The 23,854-nt window shown below is 41.5% G+C and overlaps 1 protein-coding gene across 2 annotated transcripts in view; it reads right to left on the bottom strand.

The window, feature by feature from the left end:
* FAF1 (Fas associated factor 1) overlaps nt 1–23,854 on the bottom strand; it is a 502,796-nt gene that overhangs the window by 263,805 nt on the left and 215,137 nt on the right. For both annotated transcript variants that reach the window (XM_055255394.2, XM_063627483.1), the window contains exon 7: nt 426–531. In XM_055255394.2, the coding sequence (XP_055111369.1) occupies nt 426–531 (106 nt within the window). The remainder of the gene's footprint in view (nt 1–425; nt 532–23,854) is intronic.

The raw sequence follows: 23,854 nt of genomic DNA, 5'->3' as shown, positions 1-23,854 counted from the left end.
GCTTAAGAAAAGTCCCCTCAAATTCCTTTCAGAAACAGGCAGAGTACACAATATAAATAATTATTTGAGAGCAACCTTTCAAATAAAAGCATCCTCCAAAATGAATGTTGTCAACAATTTCCAAAGTAGTATTTTGAATAAGGACTATAAAACCGTGAAATATATTACATAATAATCAGTTATTTTTAAGCAGCATTTCAAGTTGACTAGTTTAAAAACTATCAAGAGTTCCCATTTACATCTTTCTAGGTCAAGTCATTTACTATATCTACAGTAATCATTGATGCTCCAGTTAATTAAAATTTAAGAACCCAATAATGAAACATAAAGAGAATTTCCAACCAGAACAGATAAGCCCTCTTTAACAGGGTCAACATTAGCTATAATGAGCTACCTTTATTTCTTAGCTGTGAGACATAACTCACCTCTTGAATAGTACTGCTTCCTGAGAAGTTCAGGTTGTACTCCCGCTGGACTTCTCGGTGGGTGATGATCAGCATGAAGTTTTGATTTAATGACTCCTGCAGGGCACTGAAAGGGTTGAAAGAAAAACAGGGAACTTAGAGATGAACAAGTTCTAGCTTGCTTTACAGCTAGCTGCAAAAACCCCAGGAGTACCCTAACCTCCACACAGGCATGTCCGGGCCCAATGTTATCATATTTTCAGCTCCTAAAGGCAAGAGAACACACTGAGAAAAACCAAGGGGAGCTAACCTGTTAACTCTTTCTCGACCAAGGTGTTTTTAAATTTCAAGTCTAAATGCTTTGTATACTTAAGAATTTTCTACAAGTCATATGCTAATACATAATATCTGCATATGTATGTCCTCCAACAAAACTGTCAATTATATCAACTCCAAATATGCTACTAAAGTGTATATTCAAAGACTCTGGTTCAATTCCAAGTGAAATAGTTGTTCTAGAATAACAGAAGTATGAAACTATTATTTATATTCATGAATGTGGTATAATAGAATCTGATTTCAGTCAAAATTCAGAAGATATTGAAATCTACAGAACTTTAATTGCTATGTAAAAATTCATTCAAAATAATTGTGCTTTCACTTAGGACTCAGTAACACACAGAATTTAGAAACTGGAGAAATCATAGCAACATTTTGTAAAGCCTATAACAAAGTTCCAAAATTTAGAAATTTATCAGAACCATGAAGAGTATGTGAAATTAGTGACAAAAAATTAAGAAACATAAGTCATGGTTCTATTTTTATCTCCTCCTGGAACTGTCAATTATATCAAATTCCAAATATGCTACTAAAATGTATACTCAGAGACTCTGGTTCAATTACAAGTGAAATAGCTGTTATGGAATAACAGAAGTATTAAACTAATATTAAATGAGTATTAAACTAATATTAGAAATATTATTTTCATCAGTATTGAAAATAAAGACTTATCACTAGTATGCCTGAATAATTTCTACTGCCTGTCTCAAGTGTAATTTTGCCATGCCTATGGTACCAGGAAAATATTTCGGGTGTGCTCCGTGGTTTTAGCCTTCAACTTTCCTCCTTTGCCCATCTGTAACTATGTGACAAATACACACACAACATAAAGATTAGAATTAGACAGACAGGCCGGGCGCGGTGGCTCACGCCTGTAATCCTAGCACTTTGGGAGGCCGAGGCCGGTGGATCACGAGGTCAGGAGATCAAGACCATCCTGGCTAACATGGTGAAACCCCGTCTCTACTAAAAATGCAAAACATTAGCCAGGTGTGGTGGCGGGCACCTGTAGTCCCAGCTACTTGAGAGGCTGAGGCAGAGGAATGGCATGAACCCGGGAGGCGGAGGTTGCAGTGAGCCAAGATTATGCCACTGCACTCCAGCCTGGGCGACAGAGCGAGACTCTGTGTCAAAAAAAAAAAAAAAAAAAAAGAATTACGCAGATAATCTGTCTGCCCTATTGTCTTCCATAGCGTTCACAGGTTAATTATAGACTATACCTAGCAAGCACCAATATATGTATCATGAAATATTACTAATCAAAATAAAAGGAAATCACACCCAACTAAAATAGAATTTCTTGAAGCAAGGACCTTTGTCATTATATCCTTAGAAATTAAGCATAATGGGCTGGGTAAACTGGTGCATGCCTGTAATCCCAGCACTTTGGGAGGCCGAGGCGGGTGGATTGCCTGGACTCAGGAGTTCGAGACCACCCTGCGTAACACGGTGAAACCTCGTCTCTACTGAAATACAAAAAAAATTAGCTGGGCGTCGTGCCGGGCTCCTGCAGTCCCAACTACTCGGGAGGCTGAGGCAGGAGAATCACTTGAACCCAGAAGGTGGAGGTTGCAGTGAGCTGAGATGGCACCATTGCACTCCAGCCTGGGCGACAGAGGGAGACGCTGTCTCAAAAAAAAGAAAGAAAAAAGAAAAGAAAAAAGAAAAAAAGGAAAAGAAAGAAAAGAAATTAAGCATAATGTGTGGCACACTACAGATATTTATTGAATAATGAATGAATTGTGAATTTCTAGAAGGCAAGAGTCTTATTCATCTTTGTATCTCACACAGAAATGTTGCCTTCTGGAAAACTACCATGGGAGTTAAAACTTTGATTTTATTCATTTATTTATCAACATTAACTTGATGACTTGCATTGTTCCAGGTGCTAAGGAGCTGCGTGCGCCACTACGCCCAGCTAATTTTTGTATTTTTAGTAGACATGAGGTTTCACTATGTTGGTCAGACTGGTCTTGAACTCCTGACCCTGTGATCCGCCCACCTCAGCCTCACAAAGTGCTGGGATTACAGGTGTGAGCCACAGCACCCGGCCCACCCCTGGAACATTTTATAAAGGGAACTAGTAAGATATGACTTACAGCCGGGCACGGTGGCTCATGATTGTAATCCCAGCACTTTGGGAGGCCGAGGCAGGTGGATCACGAGGTCAGGAGATCGAGACCACGGTGAAACCCCGTCTCTACTAAAAATACAAAAAATTAGCCAGGCGTGGTGGCGGGCGCCTGTAGTCCCAGCTACTCGGGAGGCTGAGGCAGGAGAATCACTTGAACCTGGGAGGCAGAAGTTGCAGTGAGCCGAGATCACGCCACTGCACTCCAGCCTGGGCCACAGAGCGAGACTCCGTCTCAAAAAAAAAAAGATATGACTTACATTTACATTTATAAAGATTCTTCTGGCTGCTCTGGCCACAGTGAGCAAAGACTGGGGGTAGGGAGAGCAGACAGGAGGCTGGTTCAGGAAAGAAGTGATAGTAGCTTGGACTAAGGTGGTAGAGGCACAGATGAAAAGCTGTCAAGTTCAGAATATATTTTAGAGGTGGAAGTCAGACCACTTACTGATGGAGTGTGAGAGAAAAACATAACCCCAAGGTCTCTGGCCTAAGTAAATAGGAGAATGGAATTACATTTAACAAGAAAAAGTGGAGTAGTGGCAGGTGAGGTGGAGAAATTGAGAGTGAAGTTTTCGTTCAAAGTTTGAGATGTCCATTGAGATGTTTTGAGATGTCTATTAGACAGTTAAAAAAAAAAAAAAAATGTCATGTAGAGCTCAATATAAGGCTCAAAGGTCAAGTAAGAGAGCCCAGAGCAGGAGAGTCAGTAGCATATAGTCAGTTTTTAGGCTTTGTGGCCAAAACAAATCACCTAGAAAAATAAGTGACACAGACAAAAGAGAGGCCAAGATGGAACCCTAGGGCATTTCAGTCATTTGAAATCAAGCAGAGGAGAATGAGTCAGTTTAAAGGGGATTGATAAATCATCAGTGAGAGAAGAGAAAAATCAAGAAAGTCTAGTATAAGGGAGCCAAAAGAAATAACTGTTTCAAATAGGAGGGTGGGATCAGTTACGCCAAATGCTACTGAGGCATTAAAGGTGGGAAGGGAAGAAAGATGACCACATTCAGGAAGCAGCAAAAAGCTCAATATGACTGCGGTGAAGGCTGTGTGGGAGAAGTCTACTGGGAAATGAGGCTCAAACAATAGATGGGGTCAATGATCAATATATATATGTTGAATGAATATGAGGACGGAAGTGGCGAGTAATGGAAAGACATCTTGAGGTTTGAAGGCCTTTCAAAGGTAGATCTATTGTACAACTATTCTCCAAAATGTGGCTTTTTCTCTAGAGCTTGTCTGACATCCCCTTGTCAAAAACATGCTCACTACAATCTTTGTTCATATTGTTCTCATCCTCCTTTCCTCTGCTCCCTTCCAAATACTGCACAGCTTTCAGATCACCTTTCAGGCCTCTACTTGGGTTTACTAATGACCTTCTCTTCTCCTCTGAATTCCTGTATCACATACTTTATTGTCTTGTACAGTTTGCTTTGTTTCATGTGTGGATACCCTGAATTCTAGACTATATGTTTTTATAATAACTGATTACTTATCAGTATATCCCTTGGAAAGCAGCACACTAGAAGGTGATTCAATTCAACTGTATAAAGATTCAAGAAATACTTCCGCATGTTCTGAACTGCATACAAAGAACTACTGATTAGGCCGGGCGCGGTGGCTCACGCCTGTAATCTCAGCACTTTGGGAGGCCGAGGCGGGCGGATCACGAGGTCAGGAGATGGAGACCATCCTGGCTAACATGGTGAAACCCTGTCTCTACTAAAATTACAAAAAATTAGCCAAGTGCAGTAGCAGGTGCCTGTAGTCACAGCTACTTGGGAGGCTGAGGCAGGAGAATGGCGTGAACCCGGGAGGCGGAGTTTGCAGTGAGCCTAGATCACGCCACTGCACTCCAGCCTGGGCGACAGAGCGAGACTCCATCTCAAAAAAAAAGAAAAAAAAAAAAGAACTACTGATTATCTTTTTCTTAGCCTGAGGTTTCATTTTACTCACAAAATTATACTTCTGAAAGGTTAATTGCCCCTGGTCATCAAGCTACAAAGAGGTGGGACTAATTGTCCCTGGTCATCAAGCTACAAAGAGGTAGAACCCAGCCCCTAACCTGTATTTGATTCTATGTTCTTCAAACCTGAATATCCTATCTCCTAAAAGGCTAAGCTGCTTGGGTGATACAAGGTGAACAAGACTCCTGCCTGCTGGAAGTTTACTGCTCATTCATTCACTCTATAATTATTTGATTCCTATTATCTGTAATAATGCAGGAATAAAAGATAGAAATAACTGACCTCAGAGAGGTTCAAAAAGATGTTAAGATTGTGGAGAAGGGAGAATACTTTAAAGTACTATGAAGAAAAATGGACAATAATTTGATAAGTAGATATGGAGGATGATTTCAGACATAGAACAGTTCAGAAATGAAGATGGGGGAATATTAAGAAACATGTTAGAAAGCAATGAGGAAGAAGTGTAAGTGTAATAAGTGATGTGAAGAAAGGTTTGTGATAGAGAAAACCTTAACAATGTTAAAGACCTCCATTATGGAGGGCTTCAAATGCTAGGCTAAGGAGCTCAGAGTTCCAGAAGTCTTGATTATTATATAGATCTGCCTTTACCTTTACATATGAATCTACGCATATATTTAATATTTTTAGTGCTTGCCTTTATGCAGTTCCTTAGATATGTTTCTTGATCTTGACTGGCAGACTTGTATAATAACTTTGCAAACAGGTTTGCCAGGACCAGTTTGACTGTCAGACTACTTTAGAACACCAATTTTGTCTAGTTCTACAATTCCTGGATAGCTGTGGAAGAGGGTAAGTTGGCAAGCATAATATTTATGGCTTTAAACTGCTTTGGAGTCATAAAGCCAGATCTGAATCCCTGTTTCACTACTTGCTAGTTCTTTGATCTCGACAAGTCATTCATTTTTTTTCCCCTTTCATTCTTTCAACCATATTTATTGAGGGTCTAATATGTAAAAGATCCTATTTCAGGCACTTAACTACACTGCAGATTCTTAGAAGAGGAAGATAATCCTTCACTCATAGAACTATGAGTATTACATTTAAAAACCCTTTTTTTTTTCGAGATGGAGTCTCGCTTTGTCACCCAGGCTGGAGTGCAGTGGCACAACCTCGGCTCACTGAAATCTCTGCCTCCCGGGTTCAAGTAATTCTCCTGCCCCAGCCTCCTGAGTAACTGGGACTACAGGTGTGTGCCACCATGCCCGGCTAATTTTTTGTATTTTTAGTACAGACGGGGTTTCACCATGTTAGCCAGGATGGTCTCGATTTCCTGACCTCGTGATCCGCCCATCTCAGCCTCCCAAAGTGCTGGGATTATAGGCATGAGCCACCGAGCCTGGCCAAGTGACTTTTTTTTTTTTTTTTGAGATGGAGTCTTGCACTGTCATCCAGGCTGGAGTGCAGTGGCGCAATCTCAGCTCACTGCAATCTCCACCTCCCAGGTTCAAGCAGTTCTCCTGCATGAGCCTCCTGAGTAGCTGGGATTACAGGCACGCACCACCACATCCAGTTAATTTTGGTATTTTTAGTAGAGACGGGGTTTCACCATGGTAGTCAGGCTGGTCTCGAACTCCTGACCTCGTGATCAGCCCGCCTCAGCCTCCCAAAGTGCTGGGATTACAGCCGTGAGCCATCGCACCCGGCCAAGTGGGAATTTTTATTGCACCTAAGTTATAAGGTGACCTATTACAACTTACTGAAAACAACACTTTTGAAGGGTACTCATACTTTAAAATCTTACAGTGATAGTGAAACATCAGCAAAAGGATCTACAGTGCTTTTGTAGCAGTTACTTTTCATGTTTTAATTCTATCCCCTGGCAGTTCATACAGAATAAAACCTTGTTTTGATCACCAAACATAACTGTATATTGTGCCTAATATTATCCAGACTGACTTTTTTTTTTTTTTTTTTGAGATGGAATCTCACTCTGTCGCCCAGGCTGGAGTGCAATGGCACGATCTTGGCTCACTGCAACCTCCACCTCCCAGGTTCAAGCGATTCTCCTGCCTCAGCCTCCCGAGTAGCTGCTACAGGCGCATACCACCATGCCTGGTTAATTTTTGTATTTTTAGTAGAGACAAGGTTTCACTATTATTGGTCAGGCTGGTCTTGAACTCCTGACCTCGTGATCTGCCTGCCTCAGCCTCCCAAAGTGCTGGGATTATAGGCATAAGCCATCACACCCGGCCTGTTCTTTTTCACAGAGGTCTTGTTTGAGGCTGATTCTACCACATTCATCCTCCTTATGAGTAGAGTTTGTTTGGAGAAGTCAGGTAAGTGTATTATCTTTAAACTTAGACTCTAGCCTGCTCCATTCACTTAGCCATTAATAATAATGACTAACACTTAACAAGTGCTACCACATACCAGGCATTAAGAGATTCATATCATTATGAAGTTATTATCATAATTTCCATTTTACAGATGAGGAAACTGATGTTAAGTTACTTGCTTAATTACTGTCATACAAAAAAGGTAGCAATGACCTAGGTCTAACTTCAGAGATAACACTCTTACGATTGGACCTCCAGGTACCAAGGAAGTGAACACAGTAAGATCACATTTCTGCCTTTGTTGAGTCTACTGAGGGATGGGCAAAGAAGCAAACTTGCAATTCACATATAGTACCCCTGTGCTTCTGTAATACCGATTTTCCTAAGGTGCTATGGAAACACAGAATAACAACTAAATTAGACCAGTGATGCTTTCCATAGAAACTGGCGTGTGAACTGCTTAAGGTTTGTTTTGTGATGACTCTGAGGAGAGGGGTTAGTGGGCAAGGCTGTAAGAAATACACCGTGTTTGCTGGGCTTGGTAGCTCACGCCTGTATTCCTAGCACTTTGGGAGGCAGAGGTGGGTGGATCCCTTGAGGCCAGGAATTTGAGACCAGCCTGGCCAACATGGCGAAACTCTGTCGCTACTAAAAATACAAAAATGAGCCAGGCGTGGTGGCACACACTTCTAATCCCAGCTACTCAGGAGGCTGAGGCATGAGAATTGCTTGAATCTGGGAAGCAGAGGTTGCAGTGAGCCGAAATTGCACCACTGCACTCCAGCCTGGGCAACAGAGAGAGAATCTGTTGTAAAAGAAAAATTTAAAAATGCCATGGTAGTCTGTGTAATTTGCAAAGACATTTTTGCTAAAATGTTATCTAGGCAAACTGATCCTAGCTTCTAAAGCTATGAGTTGAGTCCTCAGCTGCAGCATCCAGGAGCAATTTTCTCTCACACAGTACCCCCTAATTTAGGTTGGTTATGATAGCCATGGTTAAGCCACCTTGGAGCAGTCTTTTACCTTCAAGTTGGGGGGGCGCTGTGGCTCACACCTGTAATCTGAACACTTTGGGAGGCCGAGGTGGGTGGGTCGCTTGAACCCAGGAGTTCTAGACTAGCCTGGGCAACAAGGTAAAACCCAGACTCTACAAAAAATACAAAAATTAGCCCAGCATGGTGGCACGCACCTGTAGTCCCAGCTACAGGACGCTGAGGTGGGAGGACCTCTTGAGGATGGAAGGGGGAGGTTGTAGTGAGCTGAGATCACACCACTACACACCAGCCTGAGTGACAGAGCCAGACCCTTTCTCAAAAAAAAAAAAAAAAAGTTCGTGCTGCTTCAACTTTTGATCTTCAGGGTCAAAAGGATGAGTGTTAACCAAAGAAATAATGAAACAGTAAGAAATAAGGAAACAGTTTAAAAAAAAGGCACGTTTTCTTTTTCTTTTGTTTTGAGACACAGTCTCACTCTGTCGCCCAGGCTGGAGTGCAGTGGCGCGATCTTGACTCACTGCAACCTCTGCCTCCCAGGTTCAAGCGATTCTCCTGCCTCAGCCTCCCTAGTAGCTGGGACCACAGGCATGTGCCACCACACCTGGCTAATTTTTGTATTTTTAGGAGAGACGGGGTTTCACTATGTTGGCCAGGCTGGTCTCGAACTCCTGATCTCAGGTGATCTGCCTGCCTTGGCCTCCCACAGTGCTGGGATTATAGGCATGAGCCATCGCGTCTGGCCAAAAAAACGATGTTTTCTTTTCAATTAGAGAGAGAAGAAAAGATATAAGCAAACATAGAACCTTTTAAAAAAAACAAAACAAGGTTTTGCTATATTGACCAGGCTAGTCTTCTCCTGGCTTCAAGCAATCCTCCTGCTGCAGCCTCCTGAGTAGTTGAGATTACAACCGTAAGCCACTGCGCCTGGCAAATGTAGAAAATTTTTTTTTTTTGAGATGGAGTCTTGCTCTGTCGCCCAGGCTAGAATGCAGTGGCATGATCTCGGCTCACTGCAACCTCTGCCTTCTGGGTTCAAGCAATTCTCCTGCCTCAGTCTCCCACGTAGCTGGGTTTACAGGCACCCACCACTGTGCCCAGCTAATTTTCTTGTATTTTTAGTAGAGACGGGGTTTCACCATCTTGGCCAGGCTGGTCTGGAGCTCCTAACCTCGTGATCCATCCGCCTCTGCCTCCCAAAATGCTGGGATTACAGGCATGAGCCACCACACCCGGCCCGATATAGAAACTTTTTAAAGGCAGTTTGAATTTTAACTCAATTCAAGAAATGGTTTTGACAGACCATATATTCATTCTCTCCTCACTGGTTTAAATAATTTTTTCTCCATTATGATTTTTTTTTTTCAATTGAAATATTTGCATTATCTTCGCCTGGGTGTCGTGGCTCACGCCTGTAATCCTAGCACTTTGGGAGGCTGAGGCGGGTGGATTACTTGAGGTCAGAAGTTCAAAACCAGCCTGGCCAACATAGTGAAACCCCGTCTCTACTAAAAATTAAAAAAAAAAAAAAAAAAAAATTAGCTAGGTGCGGTGGCGGCCGCCTGTAATCCCAGCTACGCAGGAGGCTGAGGCAGGAGAATCTCTTGAACCTGGAAGGCAGAGATTGCAGTACGCCAAGATTGTGCCACTGCACTCCAGCGTGGACGGCAAGGTGAGACTTTGTCTCAAAAACAAACAAAGAAACAAAACAAACAAACAAAAAAACCTCCACATCTTCATGAACCCTCAGACGCTGGAGCTGGGTATCAGTTTTTTAGCCAGCTTTTGTGGGAACTGCCTTTGACTGACCTATTAAAGAAGGAAAGGGGGTATGGAGCCCCAGCCACTCAAGAGACTGGATATCCCCCAAGAATGGCTTGGGTTAACAGCTATGGACCCTTGGAAGATGAATCAAATCCTTCTCCTCACTGGTTTTTCTTTGCAAATTCATTTGCAAATTCATTTTATTTTTCTAATAACTCTAAGCTCTGTCTGTTTTCCAAGTTCTCAGAGCCCCTGGGCAGACAGACACAGCTTGATTTCAGAGCAGACGTAGGCCAAGAAACCATAGCATTGAGTGTCCTGAGTCCAGACAAATGATATTTATATACACATCCAAATTTGAAGAGAAAATATGTTTCTTTAGGTTTCAAACACTGTAACAGATATAAAGCAAAAAAAAAAAAAACCTGTTGCAAAGTTCTAAAAAAAAAAAATATATATATATATATATATTTGCATTATCAACAAGGACACAATTTGGTTTCTATAAACAGAAAAAGACTATTAAAACTAACAGTTCTTCATCTACCCTCAGATATAGACTGAAGTTAATGTTCAAAATATAATCAGAATCATAGACTTTGTCCCTGGGGCTCCAGTGCTATTTGCAACAAAATAAAATGAAAGTTAACATTATTAAGCACCTAGTATGCAAAATGCTAGACATTTTCACATATATCACATTATAATTTTTCTGTACTGTTTCTTAATTTTAAAATTGAAGGTGGCAGGGTGGGAGCCAGGCACAGTGCTGTGTGCCTATAATCCCAGCTACATAGGAGGCTGAGACAGGAGAACTGCTTGAGCTCAGGAGTTTAAGACCAGCCTGGGCAACATAGAAAGGCCCTGTCTCAAAATAAACAAACAGATAAATAAATAAATAAATAAATAAATAAATAAATCTGGCATGTAACAGAAGATACTATAAAAATACAGATAACCACTTTAAAATTCTCAGTACTATTACTAAGCATTAATATCTATGCCATTAATAGTTCTAGAAATCTTTTTAGTAAAGCTTCTTTTCTCTACTCTCTTCTTTGTCCACAAGTCTTAGGCTTCCAGTGCTCTTTCATTAGCAGAATGTCCATCTAGCTATGCCTGGGGAGATCCCATTCCAACTTAACGATGAATATTTATCAGGAACAGAGAGGTTACCTGTAAAATACCAGCCTTCTAATGAGTACCAATGTAATTTTAAGTCACCGGCTTATTTTATACATTTTACATACCCCTCCACATTTTTTAAAAAGGGGGAAATTAGGTATAGCAAATTTTAAAACATAGGCCCTAATAAATTTGAAGCTCTAGCACAGGTATTTTTATATATATGAACATACAAAGCCATATATTATTAGCTTACATATGTCAAGTATTGATAAAATCATCAACAACACAAAGAAAATAAATATAACACTATTGTCTTGACTGAGTTTATATCTCATTCAGAGAGTACTTCTGCAACCCACTTACGAGAAAGCACAGAGTTATTTTAATACACATAATAATTTTTCAAGGTGAACTTAAGGTTGCATTATGTTAGTAAAACAATCCACTTTATTAATTCCTGATGAAGAAGAGGAATGACTTCCCTCCTGCCAACTAGCAGCAGGCCCATTTCACAAGGTAAAACAGTAGTAGGCAAACTGTCTTGAACCAATAATAATCACAGTAATTTAAGGATTTCCTCTCTAGGAATTCCTTGAATCCAGAACTCCCTCTTAAAGTCTTCAGTAGACAGAAGAATTGGCTAAACTAACCCATAGCCCACCTATTAATACATTAGCAGTACTAGCGGAAGCACTCACTATTATAAAGTATACATCAAAATTAAACAACTAGACTAGGAAAGATAAATTCATACTGAGAGGTGAAGCCAGCTGGACTTCCTGGGTCGAGTGGGGACTTGGAGAACTTTTCTGTCTAGCTAGAGGATTGTAAAATGCACCAATCAGCACTGTGTCTAGCTAGACGATTGTAAATACACCAATCAGCTCTCTGTAAAACCACACCAATCAGAGCTCTGTGTCTAGCTAAAGGACTGTAAATGCACCAATCAGTACTCTGTAAAAACGCACCAATCAGTGCTCCGTGTCTAGCTAAAGGATTGTAAATGCAACAATCAGCACTCTGTAAAAACACACCAATCAGCGCTCTGGGTCTAGCTAAAGGATTGTAAATGCACCAATCGGCACTCTGTAAAATGGACCAATCAGCAGGATGTGGGCAGAGACAAATAAGGGACTAAAAGCTGGCCATCCCAGCCAGCACTGGCAACCCACTCGGGTCCCCTTCCACGCCGTGGAAGCTTTGTTCTTTTGCTCTTCACAATAAATCTTGTTGCTGCTCACTCTTTGGGTCTGCACCACCTTTAAGAGCTGTAACACTCGCTGCAAAGGTCCGCAGCTTCATTCTTGAAGTCAGCGAGACCACAAACCCACCAGAAGGAAGAAACTCCGGACACATCTGAAGGAACAAACTCCGGACACACCATCTTTAAGAGCCGTAACACTCACCATGAAGGTCCACGGCTTCATTCTTCAAGTCATCAAGACCAAGAACCCACTGGAAGGAACCAATTCTGGACACAATACCTGGACTTCAGGGCTGCTATGAACTGAATGTTTGTATACTTTCCAAAATTCATACACTGAAGCCCTAACTCCCAATGTGATGATATTTGGATATGGGGTCTTTGGGAGGTAATCAGGTTTAGGTGAGGTCATGAGAGTGGGGTCTTGATGATGGAATTAGTGTTCTTATAAGAAGAGAAAGACAGATAAGAGCTTTCTCTCTCTTTCTGCCTTGGGAGGACACAATGAGAAGGTGACAAAGCCAGGATGAGGGACTGATTTTGTCAGCAACATGGTCTTGGACTTTTGACATTCACAAATAAAGGGCTATTGTTTAAGCTACCCAATAAATGGTATTTTGTTATGGCAGCCCAAGGGGACTAATATAAAGGCTTTTAGGGCCTCTGTATTCATAGTACTCAAGTAAACAGCTGCCATGAGTTCAGCACAGGCTTCTAATGTACAAATCCAAATTGAAATCTCACTCACTAAAATCCCTTTTCATAGGGTATCACAGAAAGCAATATACTTTTGTCAAAACTCGTATAACTCAGAGACACTCAAGACCTGGCTGGGAGTGGTGGCTCATGCCTGTAATCCCAGCACTTTTTGAGGCTGAGGTGGGAGGATGACTTGAGGCCAGGAGTTCAAAACCAGCCTGCGCAACATAGCAAGACCTCATCTCTATAAAACAATTTTTAAAACAATTGTATGTTTATTGTATATGAATTATAACTCCATAAAAACATTAACCATAAAAAAATGCCTGAATAATCGAATAGTGACTACTTTTGCAGTTACATGGGCCCTATATTTTTGACTTCAAAAGTACAATCCTTTATCTATTTATTTATTTATTTATTATTTATTTTTATTTTTGAGACGGAGTCTCGCTGTTGCCCAGGCTGGAGTGCAATGGCGTCGTCTCGGCTCACTGCAACCTCTGCCTCCTGAGTTCAAGCGATTCTCCTGCCTCAACCTCCTGAGTAGCTAGGATTACAGGTGCCCGAGTAGCTGGGATTACCACGCTCAGCTAATTTTTGTATTTTTAGTAGAGACAGAGTTTCAACATGTTGACCAGGCTGGACTCGAACTCCTGACCTCGTGATCCACCTGCCTCAGCCTCCCAAAGTGTTGGGATTACAGGCATGAGGCACCGTGCCCGGCCACAATCCACTTTTAATCAGGGTAAATGGGAACCATGGACTTGCTGCATCAAGTATAGCAAATAACATTTTATGTCCACTGACACATACGAGCTGTCAGCAGTGAAATCATACTTCTCAAATCAGTGCTGTGTGTGCAGTTAAGACGAATAAAGTACTAACATCAATACAGTGACTGAAATCTCACTTCATTCCTGTTATGTGCATATGTTATTTCTTTTCTTGCACTGTATATTTTAAACAAAAATAATGATTTAAAATTGGCTTGTAAGGTTCATCTTCACTAGATTTTATTTTTTAAATATGGCCTGATAGTGAAGCAAAAACAAAGACTTTATTTGAGATTACCGTGATTTTTTAATTATAAAAATGTAATAATTGTAAAATGTGGTATTGAATTTTTCATTAATACTTTATCATTTATATCTTTCCAAACACCCTAACATTTTTTCTCTCTTTTGTCTCTTTAGGAATATTTTGTGATCTACAGTATTATTTTTATCTCTTTAGATACATCAAGATTTTAAATTAAAAAGCGTGACACATGGCAATTTAAATTTCCATTCTAAACTTACAGAGTCATATGAGCTCTTGTCAACAAAAGACCAAATTTGCCATAATTATGGATTATTTACACTAAAACAAAATAAGAAATCAATATGTAAATGTAATGTTTGTTGTAGCTAATGCAGCTAGCAATGACAGATTAGGTTCAAATAGCAATCAGTTTGAAAATCTGGCACATATGTAAATGAGCTAGGGCCTTGATGTTTACATTAGATTGTATTTCATTCAGGATTTTTAAATTGTCTCAGGAACAGCATAAAAATAAAATGTTAATCTTTCCACTATAAATATGATTTGAGCTCTCATCACAACTGAAACTAGGTTTTGCTCCTGTCCAGCTAAACTAACATATAATTCTGAGCTGCAGATTACATCGTTCTTAATTAACACTCTGCTACAGTTGTTAACATCCTCCAAGACACCATGTTATCATCACCACAAGTTCTGTAACAATCTTAAAACCATGTTTAACGAAGGTTGGCCTCTTACTCTACAGCTACTTTTAATTGCTTTCTTTGCTGGCAATTAAACATGTCTAGATAAATAAACATTTGGTTTCACATAATTTCTAATAACATTTTTCATGATGATTTCAAAGTTCAGGTGGCCTTATGTCTATAATTACTGTTTAATCAATATAGTGATATATTGGATACAGCAAAATGTATTAACCAAAGTATGTAAAATTAATCAAAATGTGGTAATTACTGATGATAGTGATATATTGTGATGCATCAAGTAGTACATGGCAAAACTGTCAAAACACAATTCTAACCATCTAGACAAAATACAAAAAAAGCAAAGAAATATTTATAGATACATCAATTTTTGTTTCCTAGAGTAGTGACCAAGTTTCTGACTGTCCATTAACCATAGAGAATACCTGCAGTTCTTTTTCAAAGTGTGATGCTAACAAGCTAATCTCAGTAGTCACTGAACTATCAATAGGCAGTAAACTGTATAAATGGGTTTGGTACCTTACTCCAATTAGATGTGTTGTGATTTCCATCAGTGCTTTAATTGAGGACAAGTTTCTTCTTTCATCCAGAGTGCTTAACTTTTGGGAAATGTCCTCTTCTTAAAATTAAACACCTTTTTTTTTGAGAAGGAGTCTTGTTCTGCCACCCAGGCTGGAGTGCAATGGTGCAATCTTGGCTCACTGCAATCTCCACTTCCTGAATTGAAGTGATTGTCTTATCTCAGCCTCCCGAGTAGCTGGGATTACAGGCATGCACCACTACACCCGGCTAATTTTTGTATTTTTAGTAGAGATGGGGGTTTGCCATGTTGGCCAGGCTAGTCTCGAACTCCTGACAGGTGATCCGCCTGCCTCGGCCTCCCAAAAAATGAGCCACTTTTAAGTGGCCCCTTATTAAAAAACATTTACCAGCCCAGTACTTTCAAATTTCACTTTTACAAAATCTAACAATGATGCTCACTACAATTAAATTTAAGTGGAACAGTAATCACAATGTACTTGAAATATTGATTATATCAATTTATTCTTGAGAAATGAAATTACTGTAAGAATAATATATCAAATCATGCATTGTTCTAATTACAATACTGGTAACTTAAAATACTTTTACAGATAAATATTGACAGAGTTCAGGAAATGCCAACCCCACAATATGATACTTTGGTATGCCGCTTACTTTGAACTGAGGGCACTTGGGGAACAGCTGACACAAACACAGGCTTTCTATGAGCTCTCCTTATCTGCCTAAAGACAGATCCTCCAAAAGGAACTCAACTGTCTTGAACCCCCACCCTAGGAATCTTATCAACCAGGGAAAATTAACTCATGTCACAGAAAAGGAGACTGAAGGCTGAAACCATACCCAGACAGATGATCACCTCTTCTTCTGAGGGCTGCTCTGAGACCATTTTTATTACCTGAGAGACTTTTACTTGTATAAGACAACCTTTATTCACCATACATTTCCTCTCCTTACCCTCTCATAACTTGTATCACCACTGTCCACCAGAAGCCCCATGCTCCTATTCCTTTCTGTAGCTCAGGATGCTATGTAAGTTTCAATCATTTGATCATTCTTCAAGTCTCATATTTTCTGGGGCTTCTATGTGTACATATATAATTATGTTTTTCTCTTGTTAATCTGTTTTATGTAAATACAATTTGTACCCCAGCCAAGATCCCAGAGGGTGGAGGGAAAACATTTATTGCTTCCCTACAATATCCTTCATGAAAACAACAAAAAGTTGTTTCGTAAAGCACTTTGGGAATTTTTTTTTTTTTTTTTTTTTTGAGACGAGTCTCACTCTTATCACCAGGCTGGAGAGCAGCGGTGCGATCTCCGCTCACTGCAACCTCCGCCTCCCAGGTTCAAGCAATTCTCCTGCCTCAGCCTCCAGAGTAGCTGGGACTACAGGCACGCACCACTACGCCCAGCTAATTTTTGTATTTTTAGTAGAGACGGGGTTTCACCATATTGGCCAGGATGGTCTCCATTTCTTGACCTCAGGATCCGCCTGCCTCGGCCTCCCAAAGTGCTGGGATTACAGGTGTGAGCCACCGTGCCCAGCCGGAAAAAAAAATTACAACTGAATCATTCAGACATTTACTTACACATATAAAGTTTTCAAAAAACTTATTTATAGGCCACTTTAAGGTCTTGTTTTCTTTTTATTAAATCATTTTTTGTTTGTTTGTTTTTGAGACAGGGTCTCACTCTGTCATCCACGCTGGAGTGTGGTACAATCTCAGCTCATTATAACATCAACTTTCTGGCCTTAAGCAATCCTTCCATCTCAGCCTCCCAAGTAGCTAGGACTACAGGCATGTGCCACTATGCCTGACTGATTTTTTACTTTTTTGTAGAGATGAGGTTCCACTATGTTGCCCAGCCTGGTCTCAAACACCTCGGTTCAAGCAATCCTTCCACCTCAGCCTCCCAAAGTGTTGAGATTACAGGAGGAAGCCACTGTGCCTGGCCAGGTCTCCTTTTCTGCTGCACTGCTAAAACCTCACAAATACTGATCACTAAAAAGCCGGCATGAAGAAGTCACACTCATGGAAAAATCATTTCAAAAGAAATTGTAGTAAATTATTTGGAGATATTAAAAAGTTAAAAACCTACTGTTTTTTCTACTTTGAAAACAAAAATACTTAGCCACAGGAGTCCCCCACTGGCAATTGCTCATCTGTGCCTGAAAGAGCATCATCGCTTCATCCGTTCACTTAAACAACTTACTGAGCATCTACAAGGGCCAAAAAGCACTGTTTCTAGTTTACTTCATAAATGAACTAGGTTGAAATGAGACTTTATGTTGAGGACCACATTGATTCTGACCTTTTGAGCAACCTGCGAGTTGGTTAAAAACTCACCTCTAGAATGCTCAAAGACATGAATAACTTGGAATTAAGAGCCCTATAAGGCCGGGTGCGGTGGCTTACGCCTGTAATCCCAGCACTTTGGGAGGTCGAGGTGGGTGGATCATGAGGTCAGGAGATAGAGACCATCCTGGCTAACACGGTGAAACCCGGTCTCTACTAAAAATACAAAAAAATTAGCCAGGTGTGGTGGCGGGCGCCTGTAGTCCCAGCTACTCGGGAGGCTGAGGCAGGAGAATGGCATGAACCTGGGAGGCACAGCTTGCAGTGAGCTGAGATCACGCCACTGCACTCCAGCCTGGGCAACAGAAAAAAAAAAAAAAAAAAAAAAAGCCCTATAAAATCTAAGTCCTGGCTCATCCATTAACTAGCTCTGTGACTTGGCAAAGAGAAGTTACTGAGCACATGCACTGTGCAAGGCCCGCTGCTCATATATGCTATCTTATTTTATCACATACAGACCTCTCTAAAATCCTATAAGGCAGAAATCATCCTGATCATTCTGAGTGAAGAAGCTAAGGCCTAAATCGACCATTTTACTTCCTCTTTCAGTACCTCTCCTAGTCAAAAATAGGACTGAATTGGCTGATTGATTTAGCTCCTTCCAAAGATGGTATCCTAGAGCTTTCCTCTCAATTCTAAGTCAGAGCTCTCATGGATGTGACTTATCTCGTATTAAGGAAGGACACCAAAGACTGAAATAGTAAGAAATAGACGAGAGAAAAATGTAAGGATTAATATTCGTGCAGAGATTATGAGGTGGTGGAGAAACAGAAATAGGATGAGGGCTGGGTGTGGTGGCTCACGCTTGTAATCCTAGCACTTTGGGAGGCCAAGATGGGTGGACCACCTGACTTCAGAAGTTTGAGACCAGCCTGGCCAACACGGCAAAATCCCATCTCTACTACAAATACAAAAATGAGCCAGGTGTGGTGACATGCTCCTGCAGTCCCAGTTACTCAGGAGGCTGATGCAGGAGAATTGCTTGAACACGGAGGCAGAGGTTGCAGTGAGCGGAGACTGTGCCACTGCACTCCAGCCTGTGCAACAGAGCGAGACTGTCTCAAAAAAAAAAAGAAGTAGGATGAGAACTATTTGAAAGCAGCCTCAGCATGTCCTTCTAATAACTAAGTCTCACAACAGTTCTATGACGCTTCTCAGTTATCTTTCATGGTTGGGATAATGGGGAGAGAGGAGAGTAGAGTGGCTAGAATGGCCTCGATACAGGATGACAGACAGAAATTACCAAAAGAAAAAGCCACATTGTATGAATATCAATACACATTCCGACCAGATGCAGTGGCTCACACTTATAATCCCAGTGCTTTGGGAGGTTGACATGGGAGGATCACTTGAGGCCAGAAGTTCAAGACCAGCCTGGGCAACACAGCAAAACCCCATCTCTTTTTTTCCTCTTTTTTTTTTTTTTTTTTTTTTTTTTTTTGAGACGGAGTCTCGCTCTGTCCCCCAGGCTGGAGTGCAGTGGCGCGATCTCGGCTCACTGCAAGCTCCGCCTCCCGGATTCACGCCATTCTCCTGCCTCAGCCTCCTGAGTAGCTGGGACTACAGGTGCCCGCCAACACGCCCGGCTAATTTTTTGTATTTTTAGTAGAGACAGGGTTTCACCGTGGTCTCGATCTCCTGACCTCGTGATCCGCCCGCCTCGGCCTCCCAAAGTGCTGGGATTACAGGCTTGAGCCACCGTGCCCGGCCTTTCCTCTTTTTTCTAAGACAGAGTTTCACTCAGGTTGCCCAAGCTGGAGTGTAATGTTGTGATCTCGGCTCAGTGTAACCGCCACCTCCCAGGTTCAAGCTATTCTCCTGCCTCAGCCTCCTGAGTAGCTGGGATTACAGGCGCCTGCCACCACGCCTGGGTAATTTTTGTATTTTTAGTAGAGATGGGGTTTTACCGTGTTGGGCAGACTGGTCTCGAACTCCTGACCTCAGGTGATCCACCCGCCTTGGCCTCCCAAAGTGCTGGGATTACAGGCGTGAGCCACACCTGGCACAAAACCCCATCTCTACAGAAAATTTAAAAATTAGCCAAGCATGATGGCACACGCCTGTAGTTAGTCCCAGCCACTTGGGAGGCTAAAGCAGGAGGACGACTGCTTGAGCCCAGGGCGGTTCAAGGTTACAGTGAGCTATGACAATGCCACCGTGCTGCAGCCTGTGTGACAGAGCAAGACCATCTTTAAAAAAAAAAAACAAAAACCATATATATATACACATATACACACATACACATACACACACACACACACACACACACACACACACACACACCCTGCTCAGTGGATGCATGCACCCCTTTGCTAGGACGAGGGCTAGGAGCACAGGTAGATACCTATTACTACTGCTGCTGGATGGTTATAAAAAGCAGAGATAAAGTAGTATTTCAGAATTTTTTGATTATACCAAACTTAATGGGCATAGTGGAGTGCATAATAAACAGAGAGAGTCTGAAAAGACTTCAGGGAGAAGGTGTAAGTTTCTTTTGTTTTTTCTCAGGCTTCTGCCTCTGTTCACAGGGAAGATAAAATTTCTGCCCATGATGATTCTCCCCACAAGGGTAGAGTTTAAATGAGAAAATACGTAGCTTTCCCACTCCCCCTTCCTCCATTCTAGATTTGTTTCTCTTAGTGGAAAAATAGAGCCAATTAGAATTACTTACAAGGTCATACATACCACGTTAGATTTCACAGAAGGCAGGGACAAGACCAGCAGTTTCCTCTTTCACTTCCTGTGCCCTAGTTCACTAAGTTCTCTACCATTTTTTTTTTAACCATTGTGGTAGGTGCACTCTGGACAAAGCTTACCATGAGATCTCTAAGCTGTCTTTCCAAGTGTGACTAGGTTAGTAAGGCAGGTCTACTGCATCAGTCCATCAGGCTCTGAAGACTCAATCTTAACTCCTACAGACCACATGAGCATAAAGGTTCTAAGATTTAGATCTAGAGCAAGATTTAAATTTAGATTTAGATCTAGAGCAAGAGGTAAAAGACACCATTTAGGAGTCAGGTCTAGGCCACATCCTCTCCATCAGGTGCTTGCCTGGCCATTAAAGCAGTTTTGTTTTCCAATTTGGCTACTGATTTCTATGTGTCTAATCTACTGCTAAGAACCTTAGAAGAAAGGAAGGATGAGTGGCATTACGAACACCTAAAACTCTAGAAGAGCCTCTATTTTCTGGTAGGATCTGAGGCCCAGTGCAGACTTCCCTAAGTCATACAGTGATTCTGAAGCCAAGCTGGACCTAAAACTCAGTTATCTTGACTTACTCCTCAATTCCTTCCATAGCACCCACTGGGAAATATAAGAACTCTATTCTCGCTTAATTCATGGCTACGTAATCTGCTTTCCCATCAATGGTTTTCCAAGGACAAAAACAAAAAGACATTAAAAAAAAAAATTTTTTTTTTTTGAGACAGTCTCGCTCTGCTGCCCAGAAGGGAGTACAGTGGCGCGATCTCGGCTCACTGCAACCTCCGCCTCCCAGGTTCAAGCAATTCTCGTGCCTCAGCTATGCGAGTAGCTGGGATTGCAGGTGCATGCCACCATGCCCAGCTAATTTTTGTATTTTTAGTAAAGAAGGGGTTTCACCATGTTGTCCAGGCTGGTCTTGAACTCCTGACCTCAAGTGATCCACCCTCCTTGGCCTCCTGAAGTGCTGGGATTATAGGCGTTAGCCACCACACCTGGCTAAAAAGCCATATATTTTAACACCACTGGTTTACTCAACTATCACAGGAGTCCCATTTAGTACCCTGAATTTACTCCTGCTTGAACAAACAGCACTAATTCAAAGCCATAGTTAAATGCAACTTCACAACCCAGAGGCCACAGAAGAGTGATATGCTTGACTGCAGGACCAGAGCTCAATAATACCCTCATATGAAGCCATTAAAATATTAACTGGGGCCAGGCACAGTGCCTCATGCCTGTAATCCCAGCACTTTGGGAGGCCAAGGAGGGTGCATCATGAGGTCAAGAGTTTGAGACCAGCCTGGCCAAGATGGTGAAACCCTGTCTCTACTAAAAATACAAAAAAAGTTAGCCAGGCGCAGTGGCGGGCGCCTGTAATCCCAGCTACTTGGGAGGCTGAGGCAGGAGAATCACTTGAACTCAGGAGGCAGAGGTTGCAGAGAGCCGAGATTGCGCCACTGTACTCTAGCCTGGGCGACAGAGCAAGACTCCATCTCAAAAAAAAATATATATATATAACTGGAACCGTAAGTCCAGCACAAAAAGATCAAAGTCCAATAGCAAGACTCAATACTACTTGTAAAAGGGACAACTACAAACAATGGATACCATATTTTCTGTCACACCTTGCTATTATATAAAAATGAAGAAAATAGGCTGGGCGCGGTGGCTCACGCCTGTAATCCCAGCACTTTGGGTGGCCGAGGCGGGCAGATCACGAGGTCAGGAGATCAAGACCATCCTGGCTAACAAGGTGAAACCTCGTCTCTATTAAAAATATAAAAAATGGCTGGGCACAGTGGCTTATGCCTGTAATCCCAGCACTTTGGGAGGCCGAGGTGGGCGGATCACAAGCTCAGGAGATTGAGACCATCCTGGCTAATACGGTGAAACCCAGTCTCTACTAAAAATACAAAAAATTAGCTGGGCGTGGTGGCGGGCACCTGTAGTCCCAGCTACTCTGGAGGCTGAGGCAGGAGAATGGCGTGAATCCAGGAGGTGGAACTTGTAGTGAGCTGAGATCACACCACTGCACTCCAACCTGGGTGACAGAGCGAAACTCCGTCTCAAAAAAAAAAAAAAGAAAGAAAGAAAAGAAAATATACATAATTAAAATGGAACTAGACATTTTCATCACTTACTAGACGGTGACTAAAGCAAGTTGCAAAGACTGTCTTTTATTATTAAGACATTTCTTCAGTGCTTTTCTAGCAAGGTGATCATCAGCAATACAAAGCCCGGAAATGTCAAACCTTCTCCAATTATATTTATACATGGCCTTAGGGCTTTAGCACTAGCCATATCCCCATATTCTTCACTCTGCCCTTCACTTAGATGGCCCCTCCATTTTTAATGTCTCAGCTTAAATGGTCCATCTTCAGTGAGGCCTTTATTGACCTTACAACCCACACTAGTCATTCAATTATTCACTGTCATGTCACCATATTTTAGCTTTCTGGAAAGTACTCACTATCATCTGATATTTTTTCTTCTTATCTTGTCCATTGTTTTATTATAAACCAGATACACCTCTATACATATTATATTGTAAACTCTATGAAAGCAGGACCTTATCTGTCTTGCTCATTATATCCCTAGCACCTAGAACAAAGACTTAACACATTGTAAGACGATACTCAATATATATCTGGTCAATCAAAAGAAATCAAAGCTAAGGCAAATGTCTTTAGAAATGTGTCACTTTACAATATTCGTTCCACAAACACTTCCAAGTATCTACTATGTTTCCAACACTTTTTTGGGTGGTAGGGATACAACAGTGAACAACAAAAAAATCCCTGATTTTCTGTAGGTTTACATTGTGGTGAGAGAAACAGACAACAAATATGAATACAAATAAATTACTGTGATGGTTAATATTGGGTCAACTTGATTGAAAGTATTGCTTCCTTGACTGAAAGTGTCTGTGAGGGTGTTGCCAAAGGAGATTAACATTTGAGTCAGTGGACTGGGAGAGGCAGACCCACCCTGAATCTGGGTGGGTATTGTCTAATCACCTGCCAGTGCAGCTAGAATAAAGCAGGCCAACTCCAAGTTCTTCAGCTCCAAGTTCAGACTCCAAGTTCTTCAGCTTTTGGACTCCTGGACTTACACTAGTGGTTTGCCAGGGGCTCTCAGACCTTTGGCCACAGACTGAAGGCTGCACTGTCAGTTTCCCTACTTTTAAGGTTTTGGGACTCGGACTGATCCCCCCCACTGCTTCCTTGCTTCTCAACTTGCAGACGGCCTATCATGGGACTTTACCTTGTGATTGTGTGAGTTAATTCTCCTTAATAAACTCCCTTGCATATATACATATATCCTATTAGTTCTGTTCCCCTACAGAACCCTGACTAATACAATTACTAATATCACTAATACAATGCACGGTAGGGATAAAGCAAGATAGAGAGACGGTATAACAGAGGGCCTGTTTTAGATAGGGGCATCAAGAAAAGCCTCTCTGAGGGTGTGATATTTGAGTAGAGGCCTAAATAAAGTGAAGAAATGAGCCAAGTTGTTACCTGGTAGTATCATTACTGGCAGGAGAATAGCAAAGTATAAATGCTCTAAGG

Source organism: Symphalangus syndactylus, chromosome 12 (assembly GCF_028878055.3).
Source record: "Symphalangus syndactylus isolate Jambi chromosome 12, NHGRI_mSymSyn1-v2.1_pri, whole genome shotgun sequence".
Lineage (NCBI taxonomy): Eukaryota > Metazoa > Chordata > Mammalia > Primates > Hylobatidae > Symphalangus > Symphalangus syndactylus.
Note: the sequence above shows the minus strand (reverse complement) of the source record. Positions and strands in the feature narration are given on the sequence as shown.